This window comes from Aedes albopictus, chromosome 1 (assembly GCF_035046485.1).
Source record: "Aedes albopictus strain Foshan chromosome 1, AalbF5, whole genome shotgun sequence".
Classification (NCBI taxonomy): Eukaryota; Metazoa; Arthropoda; class Insecta; order Diptera; family Culicidae; genus Aedes; species Aedes albopictus.
Genome location: NC_085136.1, coordinates 144,178,716 through 144,193,304, shown reverse-complemented (window position 1 = coordinate 144,193,304; position 14,589 = coordinate 144,178,716). Strand labels below are relative to the sequence as shown.

General features: G+C 38.1%; 1 protein-coding gene across 2 annotated transcripts; it reads right to left on the bottom strand.

Annotated features, from left to right (window-relative positions):
- Window positions 1-8,705: 8,705 nt before the first annotated feature.
- On the bottom strand, window positions 8,706-13,931 carry LOC109421829 (zinc finger protein 675). Of its 2 annotated transcripts, XM_062845535.1 has the most exons (6): window positions 13,682-13,930; window positions 13,062-13,622; window positions 12,720-12,794; window positions 11,617-12,070; window positions 10,331-10,805; window positions 8,706-10,052 (listed from the first exon to the last, which is right to left on the bottom strand). In XM_062845535.1, the coding sequence occupies exons 1-6, from the start codon at window positions 13,817-13,819 to the stop codon at window positions 9,635-9,637; spliced, it is 2,121 nt and encodes a 706-aa protein (XP_062701519.1). In that variant the 5' UTR covers window positions 13,820-13,930; the 3' UTR covers window positions 8,706-9,634. The 2 variants fall into 2 exon arrangements, with proteins under 2 accessions (XP_062701519.1, XP_062701520.1); XM_062845536.1 differs by lacking the exon at window positions 12,720-12,794 and having other exon boundaries at window positions 13,682-13,931.
- Between the last annotated feature and the right edge of the window lie 658 nt (window positions 13,932-14,589).

Genomic DNA, 14,589 nt, shown 5'->3' with positions numbered 1-14,589 from the left:
TGAAGCTTTTCAACACTGATCTTCACAATCCTTTACCAAATCAAACCATTTTTTAGAAACATCATACCTACTTCTCATGTTTCCACTGCAATCAAATTTCTTATTTGAAATCCATGTCTAAGAATAGAGTAAGGTGGGGCAAAAGTTCGACCCTAGTTGAAAATTCAATTTTTCTCAAAAAATCGAGGCAGATAAAAATAAATGAATACCGTGTGGTGATTCTACCATCCATCAGCTAAAATTTTGCTGAACAAAGTTACGCCAAATGTCTTTTCAATTTTGAGTTACAACACTGTTTGTATGTGTGTGTCTTATTCGAACTCTTGCCCCACCACTGGGGCAAAAGTTCGAATCTTGTGTTTGTGGAGTTTCGCTAACCGTAGCACACTATTTTGATACTTTGGTATTAGGAATACCTAAAACCAATTAATATTTGATGTTGGAACTGGAATACACGTTAAAGTTCGATCTAGATTTTACCCAAATCAGGGTTAAATTTACTACACCAAAAATTAGTAGTTTTCCGCCAAATTCAGATAAAACAACATTTTTTTTCAACTTTGATCGAATTTTCTCACTAATTCCATCATTTTTAGAGATAATATGTACATTTTGCCAAATTTTAAGTTTTTACCTAAAGTTGCCACATGACTCGAACTCTTGCCCCACAATTCGAACTTTTGCCCCACTATGTGTAAAATATGAATTCCAAATCATTTTTGCAAAAAGTTATACATGCTAAAGCTTCTTCGAAATATACCTAGTTACGCCCCAAAATAAAATATTGAAATTGATTTCATTATAATTCCATTCCATGCGTTGGAAGGATCATCGCATATTACATTTTTTTGATCAAAAACCAACATTTTGTCATAACTTTTCGAAATATTGATTAATTTTCATAATTTTTGAAGTGAAAGACTCTTTTTCAAAAAGGCTTCGAACAACCTTGACACCCGAAAGTAATAATATGAATTGAGCTCGAAAACTTCAAAAGAAACTTTTGCCCCACTCGAACTTTTGCCCCACTTTACTCTACATATCTATAAGTAAAAGATTTCAAATCAGATAATTGCTTTCTCGATATTGCACTGCAATTTGAACCCATGGTGGTATCACATTTCCCGGAATGCCACTTCCCGGAATGCCATTTCCCGGAGTGACATTTCCCGGAATGACACATTTCCCGGAATGATAATTTTCCCGGAATGCCACTTCCCGGAATGATCATTTTCCCGGAAAGCCATTTCCCGGAATGCCATTTGCCGGAGTGACATTTCCCAGAATTATTAATTTCGAGAAATGAAGTATCAAGTCATTAGGGAGCTAGCGTGCTAGGTTATTGAATTGAATGGCTTAGGGGCGATTTCTTCACCCTAGCTTAAGCGTTAAGCCAGGTTTAACTGTATGGGTAAGCCTGGCTTACCGGTTAAGCCGAGGTGAAGAAATTGGCCCTTAATAGCTTCTAAGGACGGACATTGGGCAGCCTAGGCGAATAGTTTGATTTTGATATGTGCTCGAGGTATGTGCACTAGCGTGGTTCAAAAAATCGTTTTTGCTCCACACCACTTGTTCGATTCCTAGCCAGATTATATACCTTCTCACAAAATTTGAGCTCATTTGGTCTAAAATCGGTAACTAATTAATGAGGCGTCCGATTTGAATGCGGTCTTCGGCAAAGTTTTAGCATATAGAGTAGCCTATGATTACCAAGGGTCGACTAACCCACTAGGGCACTTGGGGAAATGCTACGGTTGATTGAATGAAAAACATCGTTTTCCCATAGTAATTCCCATACAAACTTTGACGGGCTTGTGCAGTCTCAATTTTCAACCAAATGAGCTCAAATTTTGTGAGAAGGCATATAATCTGGTTAGGAATCGAAAAAGCGGTGTGGAGCAAAAACGATTTTTTGAACCACGCTAATGTGCACCTTGAAAGAACAGCCTATTTTCAAAAGAAGGAAAAATATCTGATGGGAGAGTTTGTGATGTGGTCAATGCATCCTAATTAAATGAATTGCTAATGTTGTATACATATACTTCGAAAGAACAGCCTATTTTTAAATGAAGGAAAAATCTCTGATGAGAGAGTTAGTAGTATGTATATGCAGCTATGATAATCAAGCCATTCAACTCGGCTGCTATACTGTACTATTGACGCCACTCTACTAACTTTCCCATCAGAGATTTTTCCTTCTTTTAAAAATAGGCTGTTCTTTCGAGGTGTATGCTGCCTATAATCGCATAACTGTCATACGAATAGGAAACCCAGCAAATATGGGACTGATATGCGGTATGTGTTTCATAATAATACCATTCCATTAGACTGCCCAGTGGCCGTCCTTTTGAAGCTGTGGTAGTTTACTTCAAAATGAAGTACAGGCTGATAGGTTGGTTGCATTTGTTGTTTTTTTTTGGTATGTACTTTGCTATGTTGGATGAGAAGGTCTAAGGGCTTTCGACTAAAACACCATCGATTTATCACAGACAACCGGCTGGTTGGTCCGATGAGAGCACGACATACGAAGTCCTTCACGGACAACCGAATGGTTGGTCCGATGAGGATATGCCAATCAAGTTCCCTCACGGACAACCATGAGGGCACGATAAAATCAAATTCCATCATTTTATATATTAAAGGCTTGACAAAAAGCTCTTCCAATTATAAAGAAAAGGAGATGTGGTGTTTTTGTGCTAATTAAAGCTGAGGATTATGATTGAATTCACTACCAGTTCAACTGCCAAGAAGATAACACGCAATCCACCAAAAAGTCATCCGACCTGTAATATCCTATTCGGCCTATTGACACTTTCGTTCTGAAGTAACATAGTTCAGCCTCAATGATCCAGCATCATTCCGGGAAATGTCATTCCGGGAAATGGCATTCCGCGAAATGTGTCATTCCGGGAAATGACATTCCGGATAATGTGTCATTCCGGGAAATGTCACTCCGGGAAATGGCATTCCGGGAAATGTGTCATTCCGGGAAATGTGTCATTCCGGGAAATGACATTCCGGATAATGTGTCATTCCGGGAAATGTCACTCCGGGAAATGGCATTCCGGGAAGTGTCATTCCGGGAAATGTCACTCCGGGAAATGGCATTCCGGGAGATGGCATTCCGGGAAATGTGATACCACCGAACCCATGCATTCACACTTACTGGTAAAAGGTTGGGGTTGCCCTTGGTCCCAGAAAGTATGGACACGACTTCAAATATGTAGTGTCTTCCCGATGGAAACACCGAAAAGCCATAATATGGGAAAAAGAAATACGGGATAACAAATTACATCTAATAAGAAATTACTCTTACTTTCGCATTACGTTCGCCATTGGACTGTATACTTAGTATTCATAAGTGCGAATACCTACATAAATAAAAGTGCGGGATTGCATCAAATCGAGTTGGTGTCTTTAGCACACTATTTCATCGAACCATGCAGAATAATTGCTCTGAAGACGCCGGATTCATTCGATGCAATTGCATACTTTTATTTAGGTTTTCGCACTCGTGAAAACGTCTGCGATAGTCCATGGATATGCGTAACACTAGATAACATTCAAAATATTTAGATTGACTTGAAAAACAAATTAACTGAAAGATGCAATATCTTACTTTTAATTATTTTAGTGGTTTCAGTAAAAATGAAATGGAACTAATGGAACTACAGATAGTGGATATAACGCTACTTAACATATTGGCAAAAGCTATTCTCCGTGCAGTTGAAACCCGGAATTTTCGACTAGCGAAGTTGGATTTTTCTCCAAATCCGTGCGTCGGACCTAACTTCGGAAGTGGTGCGCTGTATAGCGGACCAGGTTTACTATACAGCGCACCACTTCCGAAGTTAGGTCCGACGCATAGTTTCGGAGAAAAATCCAACTTCACTAGTCGGAAACTCCGATTTTCAACTAAATTGAGAATATTATCACAAGTGAAGACCTAAAGCTATGGTCTCTGAAGTACATGGGATACTCAAAATAACTGGGACAGGTAAAATTTCCACTTTTCAAAAAATGTTCAACTCGCTGTAACTTTTGGAAAAGGGCATCAAATATTCTCAAATTTTTACTGTAAGCTCATCAACTAGTTGTGTATCAGTGGTATTTATTCAGTATTTGGAAAAGATCGGGCTGTTTTGTACGACGTTATAAAGATTCCAGAAAAAGGTAGAATTATTCGATAGCCAACTTTGAGCTGTTATATCTCCGGATTCAATGTACCGAATGCAATGAAATTTGGATCATTTATGACTTATATAATGAGTCATTCAAAATTTTTGACTAAACTTAAAATTCCTTACACGAAAGAAAATTATTACGATTAGATTATTTTTCTAATATAACATCAATTTATCCAAAACTTCATCATCGTTGCAAAATTCGAGACAGTAAATTATAGTTCATTTAAATTCCCTCTAATTGAATTGAATATTTTTATGTTTGAAAGGAAAGCAACCAAATAGCCGGTATTAAATTAAAAAAAGTAATGGGATGCATTTGAAAAATAGATAAATTTACTAAAAAACATGGAATAAATGAAAACGCCATAACTTTTTTTCTAAATAATAATTCCAAATTAAGTCAACTGTTTTTCAAACTTCATTATATTAGTCATAAATTATATATTCATTGAATTCGGTTCATGGAATCCGGAAATATAACAGCTCAAAGTTGGCTATCTGATAATTATACCTTTTTCTAGAATCTTTATAACTTCGTGTAGAATGGCCCGATCTTGACCAAATTTGAACCACTGATACATAACTAGTTGATGAACATACAGTCAGGTCTTTTTTTACGCGGTTTTCATTTACGCGGCCGCGTAAATGAAAACTCCATACAAGTTTTTTTTTTCATCGTTTTATTTTTGCATGATTCGTCGAGAAATGATGAGACTTTTTTTACGCGGTTTTTCGAATTTTGAACTGAGTTTTATTTTTACGCGGTACGTATCCCCCGCGTAAAAAAAAACCTGACTGTACAGTGAAAATTTGAAAATATTTGATGCCCTTTTCGAAAAGTTACAACGAGCTGAACATTTTTTGAAAAGTGAAAATTTTACCTGTCCCAGTTATTTTGAGTATCCCCTGTAGTTTGGTTGATCTGGAATACCTCAACACTATTTTAGAATGGAGATTACAGATTCAAGTTGGATGTGTAATGTTACAGTTCTGTGAAAATAACTACTGTTACTGTCATTATTTTTACTGTTATTTATGGTGAAAACACGTAATGATATTCTTGTAGACTTTAAAGACAAACGTCTTGAAATCCCGCTTCAACAGTGCATCAGAACTTCAAACGCACAAATCTCAAGAAGCAAACTTCACACAACAGTGCATTTTATTATTCTGTTCTTGCTCACTCGTAATAAGCTTAAAATAAGAAGATCAGGTGCGCTGGTTTTGTTTACAAAGAGATTTGTGCCCTCGAAATCGTGAGTAGGTATCAAAGTCGGCCATTGTGGCGGCCATTTTGGGATTCTAACAAGTCTGTCCTTAAGGACTTCATTATAGGACAGTTTGGACGACCCTGAATGTCCCAAAGGTTTATAATAATATCAAGTAGACTTCACATAGGTCCAGTAACCGCGGTTGATTATGCAACGATACTCAGTATAATAGATCTAGATATCTAGATCTAGATATAATGGATACTGTTACGGCTAACCTGGAAAATCCCTATAGTGTCTATTAATGACATTGTGGATTTCAAGATCTTCACGGATCCCAGTACACACTTAAAACCAAATGCCGAGATCGGCTGTGCAAATCTCGGTTGAAGTTCATTTGCTGAATCTCGGCTAAACGTTTGACGTTTGAAGTTTGATGTCAGCGGCACCCATAGGTGCTGCTATGAATAAATTTGATTTTTGCCGATATTTCAGTCAAGGATGGGAACACTCACTTGCAAAGAGTTACACTCACTTGCTATTTTATCAGCTCAGATGCGTGCAATTAAGAAACAATGTATGGACGACCTTTGCATTGTGGTTTTGTCTAAAATTTTGCCGAATAGAGTAGGGGTCGCACACGCATACCGAAGTCGTGAGGGAGCTGCGAAGGCAACTCTCCACGAGGTGAATGTAAATTACACTCACCTCGTAGAGAGTCGCTTTTACAACTCTGTCACGACTTTGTTATGTGTGTGCGACCCCTACTCTATTCGGCAAAGTTTTAGACAAAACCACAATGCAAAAGTCGTCCACACATCGTTTCTTGATTTCACGCTTCTGAGCTGAGAAAATAGCAAGTGAGTGTAACTCTTTGAAAGTGAGTGTTACCATCCCTGATTTTAGTGAAATTTAGGTTGCCAAGCACTCGGCTGTGCGGATCTCGACAAAAGAATGAAAATTAGCCGAGCTGTAGTAGTGTGTAGATTAAACGTAACCCATATCCTAATTCAGTTTTTAGAACAACTGGTATGTTAATTATTTCGTTTCTTTAAACTATAGTGTTCAGGATGTTCTAGGTTGTCAGTAACGTCTCAAATACAAATACTCCAATTTGTCCTTAAAAGAGGGTAAAAAAATCTGTTTTATTAAATGTGTGAATTAATACAGCCGTTTCTATGTTGGGGTCATATATGACTCTTCCGGCTTCAAAAGGTTATGGTCCGCCATGTACTCTCGCAAATGTAGGCATCAAGATATACAAGCATAATTAGTTAGTCGTTGTTACATTACTGATACGAAGCAACATCTTACAGGTCCATCCATGGTTGTTCTCTAAAGAACTAATTTTCAAAGTTGTTCTAGGTCATCCAAGAACATCCGAAAGTAAAGGCCTTAAAATCTTGAAGCGTAATCAATGGATTGTTGTTACATTACTGATACGGTGCAACATCCTACAGCTCCATAAAGCATTGTTTTGTGAAGAACTAGTTTCCAAAGATCTTTAAGGTCCTCTGAGGAATTCCGCATATGAAGACCTTAAGATCTACAACCGTAATCAATGGATTGCTGTTACATTCCATTGCATCGAATCAGTACAACTTCCTAAAAGTCCATTGAGCATTGTTCTGTAAAGAACTAATTTCCAAAGATGTTCTAGGTCCTCCAAGAACTTCCGCGTGTGAATACCTTCTTATGATCTATAAGCGTTGTCGATGGATTGATGTTACATAACTGATACGGTGCAACATCCTAAGGGTCCATGAAGCATTAGGGGGATTCACTTAACAGCGTAAACTGATTAAACGGATTAAACGTCGCGATCACCAAGGCAATCTTTGATTATTTCATTCGCAAAATCATGAAACATTTCAAATAAGCAGAAAATTATGGCTTACGCAGCAATTTAATCTGTTTAGTGAGTACCCCTATTGTTCTGTAAAGAACTAATTTCCAAAAATATTCTAGGTGCTCCAAAAACTTTCGCGAATTAAATGAAGGCCTTAAGATCTACAAGCGTAATCAATGGATTGTTGTTACATTACTGATACGGTGTATTATCCTACAGCACCACCCAAGTAACAATCTTAATTCTATTTGGTTTTATTTGTTTTTATGATAGTTTTATCGGAACATTGCATATTCTAGTTGATCTTATCGGAGTCTCAGCTGAGCACAACTATTCTTCGTCAATATGTGGTTTTAAAAACACCTCCAAGAATACTTGAGGTTCAGTTCATAAAACCATAAACACAACAAGAACTGTTGAACTTATTTTCAGTTTTATAAGGTTCTTGTAGTTATCTTCAATCATCCGTTCTTGATCAAGGGTAACTGTTCTCGCATAAGAACAGTTTGGTACATGAAAAATACAAGAAAAAACTCAAGCATCAGATTTTGATTCTCATCGTTCCATTATTGCTGCCAATCAAGAACACCTACCCGGAAACCCAACCGCAACGCGGTGCAGTGTCAAGTTCCTCCGGTTGCAGCATTCGAAATGAGGTGGGTATGGTCATCTAGGACGTCGTTTCCCGTGCAATCGGGGTTCCAATCATCGATCTTCAGAATCAACAACTACTTACCTGTTGGAAGTGCTGACCGGAGGAATGAGGCACTGCACCGCATCAAGGCCGGTTATCGAAAAAGGTCTGCCTGGTTGGCAACGGTACCGGGCTGATAAATAAATTCATCGGACGAGATTCACAAAATCCACCGCGGCGCGATAATTTATTGTTTGTTTACAAATGGGCGTACATGTTTTATGACGTTCTTGGCGGAGTTTTGATAAACCTATATCAAGAACGTTATAAACCTGAGTACTCTTGAGTAATACTTCTTACCCTTGCATAAGATGAAATAAATTTAAGGCGTTCTGGATGAAGGCCAACCAGGCTGCATGGAGAACGTTATAAATCTTAGTATTCTTGAGTTATGCTTTTAGCTCTGGCATGAGTTGAAAGAAATTTAAGACGATCTTATGGTGATGTTGATTAAAACCATCGATGATGGACCGACCACCGGCCTAGATTTCAATGGAAGCCATGTTGAGAAAACTCATGAGCAATGTTCGCATGACCAGGAATAATATTTTTAAATATTTTATTAGTGCGTTATAATGGAAGCGCGTTGCAATTTTTGGAAGTATCTTGCAATATATATACGATGAATTTCGCTTGGCATTTGGCATCCTTGTTACACCACGGAAATATTTCCAATTTGTGTAATAAATTAATCCCGATTACAATAATGTGTCATTTTCATTGTGTTTTTAATTTCAATTTAATTCACCAAACTTTTCTGTCGACATCAAAGCTGCATCAGCAACATCACTGACAAATTTATTATCGTTTTATCGTGCACTTGAAGAATTCTACAAGGAGAGAGCAATTCGCCTTGAGGACAACTTGGGAAGTACAACAAGTTTTAAGAGAAATTTAAAAACAACTCTCCAAGAGCATCTTAGGATGGGCCTCTTTGGTCTTATGGCGGGTTTATGGTTGAGTTGATGTCGTGTTGCAGAGCAATTTGGTTTATGCATGGTTTTAAAGAACAGGTGTTGAAGAATACTTCAAAAGCATTATAAAATTAATTTTGTTACTTGGGCATGGAGCTTTGTTCTTATTTCCAAAGATGTTCTAGGTCCTCCAAAAACTTTCGTGAATGAAGCCCAAAAGATCTACAAGCGTAATCATTGGACTATTGTTACATTACTGATGCGGTGCAGCATCCTACAGGTTTATGGAGTATTGTTCTGCAAGAAACTAATTTCCAAAGATGTTCTAGATCATCCAAAAATTTCCTCAAGTTAAGGTCTTATGATGTATAAGGTTAACCAATAGCTTTTTCTTATTTTGCTGATTCGGTGTTATAGCCTTTTAGATGTCAATGCCTATAACTCAACTGTGTTCCTAGTTCATAGTTTATAGTCCACTAATCTGTTTAGAGCTGCAGGGAAATTCATAAGGTTGTTCGGATAGGCGTAAACTTAGATAATTCCGTCCTACCTTCAGTGATGACGAAGATCTGTTTAGGCAGGATTTTAGTATGCTGGTTAAGTCTAAGACTTTGCTGACAAGTCAACAATCACAATTCAAATTGACGTATACATTCATCGTCTAATGTTTAAATTCTAACGAATAATACAAACCCTGGTTTTCTTTTGTTTTAGTTTTATTTAATTTAAATCATATTTAAAAATTTGAGCAGTACGTAACCAATTCAAACAATAATACTTCAATATGAATACTCTATCTGCACAGCTTCTGGCGTTCCGTAGAGCTGAATACTCGTTGAAATCGATGGCACTTCTTGTTGGCTCTGCGGTTCTTTCCGCTGCGAAACTGAAGTCTGGGAATGATATGGCAAACTATCTTGGACATCTTCACTATCCAAGGGTAGCGAAGGGGTAGTCAACGAGTTGCTATCGACTGCGTTTGCATCATTATCTGCTACCGTTGTTGGTGGTTCGGCTTGTTTCGGCTCATCTGCCGTATCCAGTTTTCGAATCCGTGTTGGTTCACGGTAGTCCTGATTGTGCTGGTTTTTCATGTGCGTTTTCCAGCACGGCTTCATGGCAAACGACCGACCGCAGAGATCACAAACGAAAGGACGTTCTCCGGAATGTTTTTGCTCGTGGGCCTTCAGATAGCTTCTGTTGGTAGAAACATGATTATGTTGAAAATAGACTTAAGGGTTCGCACACTTTGGTCTTGGACCATTTGGGCAGGGGACCTATTTTGGGCGATTGCTGCTATAACTCAGTCAATTTTTAACAAATTGACTTCAATTTTTGTACATGGTTAGATACTGTAGATATCTAACCGTGTCCCAAAAATCAGCTCAATATGTTTGAAATTTACTGAGTTATAGCAGCAAGTGCCCAAAATAGGTCCCCCTGCCCAAATGGTCCCAGACCCTATATGTACTTACTTTGACGTAAACTTTTTCCCACAATGCTGGCATTCGACTTTCATAGCCGAATTGTGCATAATAACGTGTCTCTTGAATGTTCCGGCGCCCTTAATCGAACGGTTGCAGATGCTGCAATCGTAGCGCAAAACTTTGTCCGAATGCACCACCATTTTGTGTTCCTTTATGCCTCTCAGTGCATAGAATGCCAACGTGCAGCCAGGCACATCGCACGAATAAGGACGCCGCTCTAGGTGTTTGTTCACGTGACCCTCGATATCTCGCTTATGGACTGATTTTCCGCACGTTTCACATGTAACGTGATGCTTAGGTCCGGAACTCTCTGACCGCGTGTAGTACTTCCAGGTCCGTTTCTCAGACGCATTTTTCTGCACTTTTTCAACCCCTTTCTTCTGGTGGCGTTTTACGTGGGCTTCCAAGTTGTACTTCAGTGCGAACCGTTTGCCACATGTTTCGCACTCGTGAGGTGTCAAGCCTGGAAAATATGGATTATTAATGGAGAGATTATTAGGTGTCACAATATTTTGGTGTCACAATATTTTGGTACAACATCCGGAGTATCTGCTTCTTTTCATAAAATTTCTGAGGTGGGTTTTTAATCGGATTCCCAAGAAAAACTACTACTACCACTTAACATGATTAATAAATATATTTTGTATAGGAATTGAAATAATCGATGAGCTTTAATTTTTTTTTGAATAATTACTGGTGGATGTTAATTTCTAGATTTTTGCTTAGGCTAGCCAAGTGGAAATTTCAACGTTTGATTGCTCTGACCTTCATGCACACAACAGAAACACGAGTTCGATGAACATATTTGGATTTGGATTATGAAAAGAAATGCACGTGCTCCGGTGGGAATCGAACCTACGACTCCCAATTGGCTAGACGGGCGCTTCTTTTCTCCAAGCTACGGAGACACTTGACCATTTCCGTCCCCTGAAAGGCATAGAACTGAACATGATTCCACTAATGCGCATGGTTTGGTATAGTTATAACAGATTTAACCGTGATTGTCTGTTTTAAGGTATTCGTGAAAGGAATCCTATATAGTAATATTTAGAAAATCCTAAACATGAATCTTGGGGAATTGTCTCGAGCGTGATAAATTCTTGAAGGAAGCTGAGGCGAGATTAAATAAAAACTTCTTGAGACAATGTACTTGAAGCTATGTATGGAGCAGAACTAGCTGTAGAATTTTTATTTGGATTTCCAAACAAGATTTCTTGAGAATTTCGTGGAGTAAAAACGTCGAATGGTTCGCAATTGTTTATAATCCATCTTACCTGTGTGCGTCACCATATGCGTTTGCAGTTGAGCTTTCCGGCGAAATTTACTTCCGCAAACTTCACATGTGAATTGAGGAACTTCGGTGTGCGTTTTCATATGTCGTCTAAACCATTCCACCCCTTTGATGTTGCGTCCGCATATCTCACACACATGATACGTGATCTTATGCCGCTTGCTGTGGGTTCGTAAATCGTTTTGCGAAAAATAAGTACGGCCACATCCCTCGTAATCGCACTTGTACGGTCGTATCCCGAGATGCTGATTGTGGTGCGATTCCTTGACGAAATAGGCTACCATCTGTCCGCAGATGTCACATACACTGGGATCCGATTTTCGAACCTTTTTGCGACGTGGTCCGCGTTTTCCGGGAATTTTCGGTTCGTATTCGTCCGCACTCTGGTCGTTGTCTTCAATGGGTTTAAGTCTCGGTCTGCCTCTTCGATGGGGTACCTTAGGAAAAAATCATATCATACGGTTTGGATTAAATTTGTACACTGAGCTACATACAGACTAATTTCTGAATTACAAAATCTTTTAGTAAAAACAAGTACCGTAATCGGCGTTAGGGTTTATCACTTTTCATCTATTCCAATAAAATCAGGTACAATACATATGATTTGAAACATGTTGCTGAATTGCTGAACTGCACATGTTTCATTGGTCAAAGTTGAAAACTTTGAATCCGAGATGAAGTAGATCAACCAAAGACATATTTTCCTAAGATTGGACAATTATTGAGCATACTAAAATGAATGATGCTGAATCTGAATAAGGTTTTAAAATCAAGTTTAAAATTCTTACAACTGGTGTATTTCATATGTAAACAATAAAATAAATTTCAGTAAATTACAAAATGACTCACATTAAACGCCTAAAGGTAGGCAATTTATTTTAAAATCTTCTGTTTTTCGCAAAATATGCTTTTCCAAATAAAATTTATATAATGCCAGTTTTTACTCAAAGCCAAGTTCAATAAGCCTAGGCAAAGATCAAAACAATATCAATGTTACCACGGATTACGGTACCCGCACAGTCGGTTTCTGACAGACTTTCAAATAACCTATATTATTTAACATAACATCATAACAATTTTAGTTACCAAACTGCTGTTTTCATTTCCTTCTTTATCACTGGAGGATTTCACTAACTTAGGTTTCCTTCCTTGCTTTTTAGGCTGAAAATAAACCAAATGTATTATTCGACAATGCTAAAAACAGTGAAATATATCACAACAAACGCTTACAACAAAGCAAAACCCAGCAAAACGATTTGCTGAATTTTCAGCAATATTTTGTTGGGATCCAGTACAACTGTGTGCCCTATCGGCCTAAATTGCAGGATGTTTCAGAAAATTGTGCAATTTTTATTGCAGGATGCATTCAGTATGGCAAAAATCAGCACTGCTTGTTAGCTGTCAAAAATGTTTATAGGGTGTACTCACTTTGTGACTTTCATTAATTAGTCCCTCTTCTTGATCGGGTTCCGAGAAAGAATCCACTTCTAATTTGAGATCGTTGTCCGATGATTCTATATCACAAATGGGCAGTGCAGCTGTTTCACCTTCAACCGTTACTTCCAAATCGGATTGGAACTGTATTTGAGAACCACTGTCCAGTGGTTCGTCCTTGATTGGAGGTTCGCATATGACTATCTCAGTTTCAAAAACTTCAGTCGAGGGTTGTTCCTTCGCTACCTCTGCAGGTACTTCAACAGATGGAATCGCAATCGGCAGCACCACGGCGTCGGTCTCCTTTTTCAAGGAATTGATTGTAGTCTTGCTCATGAATTTATCTACCTCCGATCTGTGACTTAAAATCATCTTTTCTGTTACATTCACAGCCTCTTGTTCTTGACTGTTCCAAAATTTATCATACAGTTGAAATTCTACATGTTTGTGATATAATCGGTTGGTCTGCTTGCAGACAGCTTGAAAGCTTTGAATAATATCTATTACGGTTTCGCACACCGTACATATTCGAGCTTGTTTCTCGCCTCGATTGATCTAAAAAACTCATAAAATTGTGTGATATTTCGGGTGAAATTGACTTTTAGAATAAATACCTTCACTCCAAGGGCACTGAGTATCCGTTTGGATAGATCTAGATTTTTATTAAAAACTTCAACGAGTTGTGCACTTGAACCAGCGTGAAAACACAAACGACATCGCAGTCTTTGGATGTCATCTGGTATCGATTCCATGTTTTCACTGATGAATGAAATCAACTAAATTTAATGTATTGCATTATAGTAGTTCTATGAGATGAATTCCGGCATAGTACAATGTAAATAAATAACAAAGAGCTGGTTCAATAGTTTTGTGACAGTTTCAGCATGACAGTTCTGTGTATGCAACAGCTCTTCAACCCATAGTTGTTGACAAAGGCTGACACAGAAACCTGTCACATGAAAAGGCCTGCAATGGGCTGCAAAAATAAATTCAATGGATCGTTCATAATAGATGTTTGAACTTTTAACATCAGTCACAGTCTAACTTAATACACCTGATTTGGTGAAAAATGTATTTAATAAAAATTAATTAGATATTTAAATAATAAGATAATAAAATAATATCTTTCGTAGCTTTGTGGGAATGACATGGAAGCGCCCGTCTAGCGGATTGAGAATCGCTGGTTCGATTCCCGCTGGAGCACATGGATTTCTTTCCGCAATTTAACTCTCAATTTGTTTATCAAACACGTATTTCTATTGCGAACATGAATGTCAATGCTAAAATTGCAAAAAATAGGGCTGATCTTCTATTTATATGCGGCCATTGCGCCTGCCACGTCAGGTCGAAGGGGAAGGGGAAGGAAGTGATGATTGCAATAGTTCGTAACCACATCAGATTGAATACACTTCTGCGTCTGCACAAATTCATGCGGATGTCGGAGTGTCGATGGGATATGGTTGGCAGAGGGTTCGTACATTCGTGCGTGGATGCCAGATGTAAAATGTGCGTTTTATTATTA